Source organism: Cebus imitator, unplaced genomic scaffold, assembly GCF_001604975.1.
Source record: "Cebus imitator isolate Cc_AM_T3 unplaced genomic scaffold, Cebus_imitator-1.0 Scaffold602, whole genome shotgun sequence".
NCBI classification, from domain to species: domain Eukaryota; kingdom Metazoa; phylum Chordata; class Mammalia; order Primates; family Cebidae; genus Cebus; species Cebus imitator.
Window position 1 is genome coordinate 248,515 of NW_016107917.1, and position 9,061 is coordinate 257,575.

At 40.4% G+C, this 9,061-nt stretch overlaps 1 protein-coding gene across 1 annotated transcript in view; it reads right to left on the reverse strand.

Moving 5' to 3' along the window:
* Nucleotides 1–7,740: 7,740 nt before the first annotated feature.
* Nucleotides 7,741–9,061, reverse strand: part of TAF1 (TATA-box binding protein associated factor 1) — a 100,938-nt gene continuing 99,617 nt past the window's right edge. Inside the window, exon 40 of the mRNA XM_017516745.2 lies at nucleotides 7,741–7,865. Coding sequence (XP_017372234.1) covers nucleotides 7,769–7,865 — 97 coding nt within the window. The 3' untranslated portion in view covers nucleotides 7,741–7,768. The remainder of the gene's footprint in view (nucleotides 7,866–9,061) is intronic.

The following is a 9,061-nucleotide window of genomic DNA, read 5'->3' on the forward strand; positions in this document are numbered from 1 at the left end:
ACCATTCTCCTGCCTCAGCCTCCCAAGTAGCTGAGATTACAGGCACTCACCATCATGCCCGGCTAATTTTTGTATTTTTGTAGAGACGGGGTTTCACCATATTGGCCAGGCTGGTCTTGAACTCCTAATCTCAGGTGGTCTGCCCCCCTCAGCCTCTCAAAGTGCTGGGATTACATGCATAAGTCACCACTCCCGGCCTGAGTTGCTTTTAAAACTAGTTTCCAAGCTCATACCCCAGACACACTGAATCTGACTCCAGAGGAGGGGCTTGGAAACCAATGTACCCCAGGTGATTATAACCAGACAAGTCTGGGAAACTACTGTACCTTATGGTTTTCAAGAAGACAAACTCGCAATAACCTCATGGACGAGGAAATATGAGGTGGATGATAGTGCAGGCAATATTGGTAATGATAAAATTAGGACGAGTCAAAATGTAAGGGACCTATCAAAATTTATTAATGACTATGGTGGTTTTAACATGTCCACAACTTCTTGGATCTATCTCCCTCTGCAAGGTGGAACTTAATTTCCCCCGCTTTTGAGTGTGAGCTGAACTTAGTGACTTGCTTCTAAAGATTAGTGTATGCAGCTAGGCTCAGTGGCTCATGCCTGTAATCCCAGCACTTTGGGAAGTCAAGGTGGGAGGATCACTTGAGGACAGGAGTTCCAGACCAGCCTGGCCAACACAATGAAACTCCATGTCTACTAGAAGTACAAAAAATTAGCCAAGCGTGGTGGTGTGCGCTTGTAGAACCAGCCACTCTGGAGGCTGAGGCAAAGAATTGTTTGAACCCAGGAGGTGGAAGTTGCAGTGAGCCGAGATTGCACCACTGCACTCCAGCCTGGGTGACAGAGTGAGACTCTGCCCCCCTCACCACCAAAAAAATTGTTTTGCAGGCACAGTGCGGGGTTCTATTCCCTATGTTGCCTAGGCCTGTCTCAAACTCCTGGCCTCAAGTGATCCTCCTGCTTTGACATCCCAAAGTGTTGGAATTACAGGCATGAACCACCAGGCCCAGCCAACAGCAACTTCATAGTGAAGAAATCTAGCATTGCTTTTCAGCTTTCAGCCTTTTGGCTAAGATCAAGTGGAGAAATTTGGCAGACAGCTCCTTAACCAACTGATCAATGTTAATATCACCAATAATAAGTCATGTTGATGTTATGTGTACCACCTGACAGGATGCAGATATACTTCATCTCTGTGGTATTCGGCCCAAAAATACCCAGTCTAATAATGAGAAAAATATCAGACCCAAATTGAAAGACATTCTCCAAATACCTGGCCAGTACTCTTCCAAAATATCATGAACAACAAGGAAAGACTGAGAAGATTCACAGATTGAAGACGAAAGAGACAATACTCCACATTGAAATCCTAACTGAATATCATGAAAAGATAAAAAATAAACAAACAATCAAAAAAAAAAACCAAAAAGAGACATAATGACCAAATGCAACATGGTATCCTGAATTGGATCCTGGAAGAGAAAAAGGATGTTAGTGAAAAAACTAGTAAAATTTGAATAAAGTCTATAGTTTAAAGAACTGTACAAATGCTAATATTTTAGTTTTAATAAACGTGCCTTTAGTAGTATGTTAACATTAGGGGAAGCCAGGTAAAGAGTATATGGAAACTCTCTTCTATAAATCTAAAATTAGGCAGGGCGCGGTGGCTCACGCCTGTAATCCCAGTACTTTGAGAGGCCGAGGCAGGCGGACAATGAGGTCAAGACTTTGAGACCAGCCTGACCGGCATAGCGAAACCCTGTCTCTACTAAAGATACAAAAAATTATCCGGGCGTGGTGGCGCACATCTGTAATCCCAGCTACTCGGCAGGCTGAGGCAGAAGAATTGCTTGAACCCAGGAGGTGGAGGTTGCAGTGAGCCGAGATTGCACCACTGCACTCCAGCCTGGGTGACGGGGCAAGACTCCGTCTCAGGAAAAAAAAAATCTAAAATTAGTCCAAAATAAAAGTATTGAAGGAAAAATGTGATTTCTTAAGCTAGGTGGTAGGTACACATTTAATGGTTTTATTATTTTCCATATCTAAAATATCCTATATTACTTTAGGATAATATTTTAGGATAATTATTTAGGACTTTTTAATTCTACATTATTTTACACATGAGCTATTTCATAGTTTATTTTATTTTTTCTTCATTATTTTATTTTTCTGAAGGAATATTTCATAGTTTAAAAACCAAGGCTGGGAGTGGTGGCTTACACCTGTAATCCTAGCACTTTGGGAGGCCAAGGCGGAAGGATTGCTTCAGCTCAGGAGTTTGAGACCAGCCTGGGCAACATAGTGAGACCCCTGTCTCTACAAAAAAATTAATTAGCCAGATGTGATGGCACAAGCCTGTAGTTTCAGCTACTCAGAAGGCTGAGGTGAGAGGATTCCTTGAGCTCAGGAATTCAAGGATGCAGTGAGCTGTGATTGTGCCACTGCACTCCAGCCTGGGTGGAGAGTGAGACTATGTCTGTAAAAAATAAAAATAATAAATAATTATGTTTTCCTTTATTAGCAGGTAATAAAGGAAAAATGTAAGGCTTCTAAAATAAGCCATCCTTGGAAGGGATCTGTGAGATTTTTAACACTCTAAAATCAATTAAGTTTATTTGGGATAAGCACAGGATTACCCCAAATAAATCAGTAGGTGTCAGTAGGTAAGATACTTCTATTTCAGCAACTACACTGAGCTCTATCTGATGAAATGATGTATTAACAGAATAAGGATAGTAAGCAAGTCATCAGATGAGCGTCCAGAGTACAGGCCAAATTCATCAGTATTCACCAGCACTATCTGGAAGTGGGGAGTGTCCTGGTAGAAATGCAATCCTATAGAGAAAACGGGTGCTTGATGATAACCAGGCAGTACAATCATTGAACACAACAACCAGACATCACATGCCTTCTCATGTGATACAATAGGAAGCATACGCCATCACTTATAAAGCATCTTGATCCACACAAAGAAAATCATTTTTACCTGAATCTAATCCAGCCTACTGGATTGATGGTCTAAATGTCCACTGATAGTACAGAAAAATACTGGGAGTACAATCAGCCATACTGTGAGAAATTCAGTCACCTGGCTTCCTCAAGAAATAAATGCCATTTTTAGGCTGGGCAAGTTGGCTCACCCCTGTAATCCCAGTACTTTAGGAGGCCAAGAAGGGGGATCACCTGAGGTCAGGAGTTCGAGACCAGCCTGGCCAACCATGGCCAACATGGTGAAACCCTGTCTCTATTAAAATAAAAAAATTAGCTGGGCATGGTGGCAGGTGCTTGCAATCCCAGCTACTCCGGAGGCTGAAGCAGGAGAATTGCTTGAACCTGCCAGACAGAGGTTGTAGTGAGCCAAGATTGTGCCACTGCACTCCAGCCTAGGTGACAGAGGGAGACTCTGCCTCAAAAGAAAAAAAAGAAAGAGAAATAAATGCCATTGTTTTTTTTTAAAAATCCTGTATAATTAGCTCATGAAAGAAAGAAAAAGATTGGTGGGATTTTTTTTGGTGTGTGTGTGTGTGTGTGTGTGTGTGTGTGTGTGTGTGTGTGTCTGTGGAGACAGGGTCTCATTCTGTCACCCAGGCTGGAGTGTGGAGTGCAGTGGTGGGCTCATGGCTCACTGCAGCCTCTGCCTCCAGGCTCAAGCGATCCTCCTGCCTCACCCTCCCAAGTAGCTGGGACTTATGGGCACATGCCACCATGCCTGGCTAAGTTTTGTATTTTTTGTAGAGATAGGGTTTCATCATGTTGCCCAGGCTGTTCTACAATTCCTGACCTCAAGCGATCTGCCCATCTTGGCCTCCCAAAGTGCTGGGACTACAGGCTGGAGCCACCTCGCCTGGCCTAAACTCTTAATATAAAAGACTTCAAAGATAATGTCTAAAGCCTGATCTCAACAAGCCAAATGTATAAAGACATTTTAGAAACAATGGAGAAATTTGAACATAAATTGGGTATTAGATAGTATTAGGGGATTATTATTACTTATTTGATAAATGTTATAATGGTAGAAGCGTTTATTTTTAGAGATAGGATCTCATTCTGTTGCCTAAACTGGAGTGCAGTGGTGTGTGTGATCATAGCTCACTGGAGCCTTGAACTCCTGGGCTCAAGTGATCCTCCCACTTCAGCCTCCCAAGTAGCTAGGACTACAGGCATGCGCCACTACGCCAGCCCATTTTATTATTATTTATTTATATTTTTGTAGAGATGGAGGTCTCGCTATGTTTCCCAGGCTGGCCTCAAACTCCTGGGCTCAGGCAATCCTCCTGCCTCAGCCTTCCAAAGTGCTGGGATTATAGGCATGAGCCACTGTGCCTGGCCAGAAGAGTTATTAATTTTAGAAAATTTTTTCTATAAGAGATACTGAAGAATTTACTGGTAAAATAAAATGTCTGGGATTTAAGATACCACAGCACCTTTCCCAGAAAAAGGGTGGAGTCTGAATAGATGAAAGAAGACTGGCAAAATGTTGTTAACTGTTAAAGCTTGATAATGGTTCACTATACTCTTGAAGGTTCATTATACTCTTTCTACTTTTAAGTATGTTTAAAACTTTCCATAGCAAAAAGTTAAAAATAAAATCCAACTCACTGCCTGGTTCTGATTTTCTCATTGAGCAATATTCTGATTAAAATGTCTTCGGTCAACCAGGCATGGTGGCTCACACCTGTAATCCCAGAACTTTGGGAGGCTGAGGCGGGCGAATCACTTGAGGTCAGGAGTTTGAGACCAGCCTGACCAACATGGTGAAACCCTGTCTCTACTAAAAATACAAAAATTAACCAGGCATGGTGGCATGTGCCTGTAATCCCAGCTACTCAGGAGGCTGAGGCATGAGAATCACTTGAACCCGGGAGGCAGAGGCTGCAGTGAGCCGAGATTGCGCCACTGCACTCCAGCCTGGGTGACAGAGTGAAACTCCATCTCAAAAAAAAAGTCTTCTGATCTTCTGACATGTAGATTTGCCAACCAGGAGAGAATGTGCTGATCAACAAATATGAGTATTTGCCTATTTGTTAAATTTTTCGTTGGAGATTCTTAATAGTCAATGTTTAGATATCAGTCTGATTTAAGGTTTGGACACACTTGATTGGTGAGACTTGAAAACATGAATTATGATGAATGCTATCATTGGTCAACTAACTGGATGGTCAACTGGTCTTCTCTAAGAGGATATGCTCCCAACAGTTTTATTTATTTATTTATTATTATTATTTTAATTTTTCTTCTAGGCAGCACTGAAGGAACTCTCGACAGTTTTGCATTCACTGTTTTACCAGCATGCTGTGCTCTTCTACTTGAACTGCAACACTGGAAGCTTGTGATTGAGGAATTGATGAGCTGTGGAATCAGAACAAGGGAAGATCCACCTCTCTTACATTCATTATTATTATTTACTATATGTCATAAAATAACACTTACTGAATAGTTACTATGTGCCAGACATTATTCTAAGCACTTTACAATAAATTATTTCATTTAATCTTTACAACCATCTTAGTGTCCTATATTTACAGATGAGGAGACTAAGGCTCAGGTGACCTACCTAAATAGTCTGAGTTTAAGCACAGGAGTTTGACTTCAAAGCCATGTTCTTAGGTACTAACACTATCTTAATTTGAGAACAGTGTCACCAGTCACTTAGTTTATTTTGTAAATCATGGACATGAGCGTCTCTGAACAGTCTACAGCAGCATACTCAAACTAGGCAAGCAAATAGGTCCCTGGCAAAATGCGCAAGATTAGCTTATGTTGGAGAAAAAAAGTGAGTTAATGGGAATTTGCAGTTATGTTGTAATGAATATTGGAGGGAGGGGACAGGACAGCACAGCCTCTCTTACACTTACACACACACACACACACACACACGCACACACACACGTATATATGTGATTTTGATTCAGGGTCTCACTCTGTTGCCCAGGCTGGAGTGCAGTGGTACTATCTTGGCTCACTGCAACCTCCACCTCTTGGGCTCAATCGATCCACCTCAGTCTCTCGAGTAGCTAGGACCACAGGGGCGTGCCACCATGCCTGGCTAATTTTTTGTATTTTTTGTAGTGATGGGGTCTAACCATCTTGCCCAGGCTGGTCTCCAACTCCTGGGCTCCAGCAATCCTCCTCCTTCAGCTTCCCAAAGTGCTGTGATTACAGGCATGAGCTACCACACCTGGCCACTTACAGGCTACTTATTGAGAGACTACCTCTGAAGTTTCGGGGCATTATCGATAGTAAGACTTGACATGGAGGGAAAGCTCCAGGCAGTCCTATTTACACAGCTCCAACTGGTAGCAAAAGCAGTCTAATTGCTCGAAACTTTAATAATTAGAGGTTTGCATGGAAAAACCTAGAATTTATGTTATAAAATGAAGAGCCCTTGAAATTAGGTCAATTGGCTACACTTGGATATAAAAATGTATTTTAATGGAATGGATATATTTACTATGTAATAACTTCTAAATATCAATTAAAAATAATCATGCCAGAATTGAGTTAAAGGGAACACCTTCTGGTTTAATTGTTTAGAAATTTTTTTTGAGACAGGGTCTGTCACCCAGGCTGGAGTGCAGTGGCATGATCATGGCTCACTGCAACCTCAATCTCTTGGGGTTTAAGTGATCCTTCTTCAGCCTCCCGAGTAGCTGGTACCACAAGCATGCACCACAATGCCCAGCTAATTTAAAAAATTATTTGTAGAGACGATGGTGGGGGAAGTCTCCCTATGTTGCCAGGCTGGTCTCAAACTATTGGCTTCAAGAGATCCTCCCACCTCAGTCTCCAAAAGTGTTGGGATTACAGGCATGAGCCACCATGCCTAGCCTAACAGAAATTTGTCTTACCTTTTAAAAAATTTCTATTACACCTTCTGGTAAACAAATTCTGTCCAGTCTGATATGTGTTGCTTAAAATTAGGAGAACCCGTACTTACTTGGTGATCTTAAATCTGTTGACTTAGAATTTAATTCCGAAGTTTAAAACAATGAAGAGAAAATGAAATGAGAAGCAAACCTTTTAAAACCCCCGATTCTTACTCTAAACTTGAATTTTGGAAATATATCAAGAAACTGTATTATAGTACTTGGAGCTGTTGAGAGCTCTCAAGTATTTGTTCTGCTTTCATTTGACTGTGTCATAGTTTATTTTAAATAGCAGAGAGTAAGTTGAAAAGGTTACTTTCTAGCCCTGTCAGAAACAGAAACAGGGGACAAAGTAAGTGGTTCTAAAGCTTTTCCCCTACCTTTATATATATATATATACATATATACATATACATATATATATACATATATACATATAAATATATATATATATATATATATATATATATATATATATATATTTTTTTTTTTTTTTTGTAGAGTCATGGTCTTGCTATGCTGCCCAGGATGGTCCTTTATACATTTTCATCTGTAACAGTGGTTCACTCATGCACTGATTTATAGCCAAGAGGGTACTATTTCTCTAGTTTTGACTACTTACGTTTCCAATTTCCCATTATAGCCCTTTCTTTCCTTTAAAGTATTCCTGATTTCATAGGAAGAAGGAAACACAAGGAGAGAGTAATTTTGTGATCATTGATATAACATGGCCTCCAACTACTCAAATGTAATTTAACTGTTTACTCTATTTGACCACTTCTTACATATACCGTAAGATAACCAAATTTCTGGTTAATGGAAGGTCTTACGTATACTATGTAAGAGTCACAAATACAAGATATAAGTGTACGTTTTTATTTTATTGTAAATCAAGATGAATGGATATTTAAACAAGATGAAATGCTGTAATATGGAGTTGACTGAAAACTCTGGATTCCAAGTCCCCAAAATGTGGAAAATCCAAACCTATATAGGCAAAATTTAAAAGAAACTATTTTCAAACTTTTATATCCATTTAAACCAACTTGTAGAATTTAAATGTAATTTTAATCATTATTTATGCATGACAGATGAAATATGAAATGTTAAGAGCAATTCATTACTTAAAAAGACCTCAACTATTAAGTTACTAACCAAAACAATCTGCAATATGATATACCTAGTAATTTTTATACATTTCTTCTAAAGTACTTGTATTTACCAAAGGATTATTATTAATAATGTTGCTACTGTTTTTTGGTTTTGGTTTTTGTTTTTGAGACAGAGTTTCATTCTCATTGCCCAGGCTGGAGTGCAATGGCGCGATCTTGGCTCACTGCAACCTCTGCCTCCCGAGTTCAAGCGATTCTCCTGCCTCAGCCTCCTGAGTAGCGGGGATTACAGGCATGCACCACTATGTCCAGCTAATTTTGTATTTTTAGTAGAGACAGGGTTTCTCCATGTTGGTCAGGCTGATCTCAAACTTCCAATCTCAGGTGATCTGCTTGCCCTGGCCTCCCAAAGTGCTAGGATTACAGGCGTGAGCCACTGCACCCAGCCTGTTGCTACTGTTTTAGAGACTATCTGCATCAGAATTACAGGTGTGCATATTATAAATGCACATTCCAAGCCCAGGAATGGAAATTTCACAATAAGCGATCTCTACTCCATTTTGATGCATACTAGTTTAAGAACAGCTGATATAGAGAATAACATTAATTTGGTAATGTTGCTGGATCAGTTTCCCAAACTTCTCAAGTAAGAATCACTTGGCCCATCTATAAAATATACAGACTACCACCTCTTTTCCAGTAGATATTCTGACTCAAGAGGGCTGAACTGAGGCCTAGAATCAGTGTCCTTTTAACAAGCACACCAGTTGTTTATTTTCAAAGTTGGGGGAAGGGAAAAGATCATTATATTTAGCAAATATTGTAATGTAATTCCCAAGACTCTAGATCTGTAAATGAAGTTTAAACTACCCATAGGAAAAAAAATTTTTTTGGATGGCCAGGTGTGGTGGATCACACCTGTAATCTCAGCACTTTGGGAGGCCAAGGTGGGTGGGTCACCTGAGGTCAGGAGTTCGAGACCAGCCTGGCCAACATTGCAAAACCCCGTCTCTACTAAAAACACAAAAATTAGCGGGGCGTGGTGGCGCATGCCTATAATCCCAGCTACTC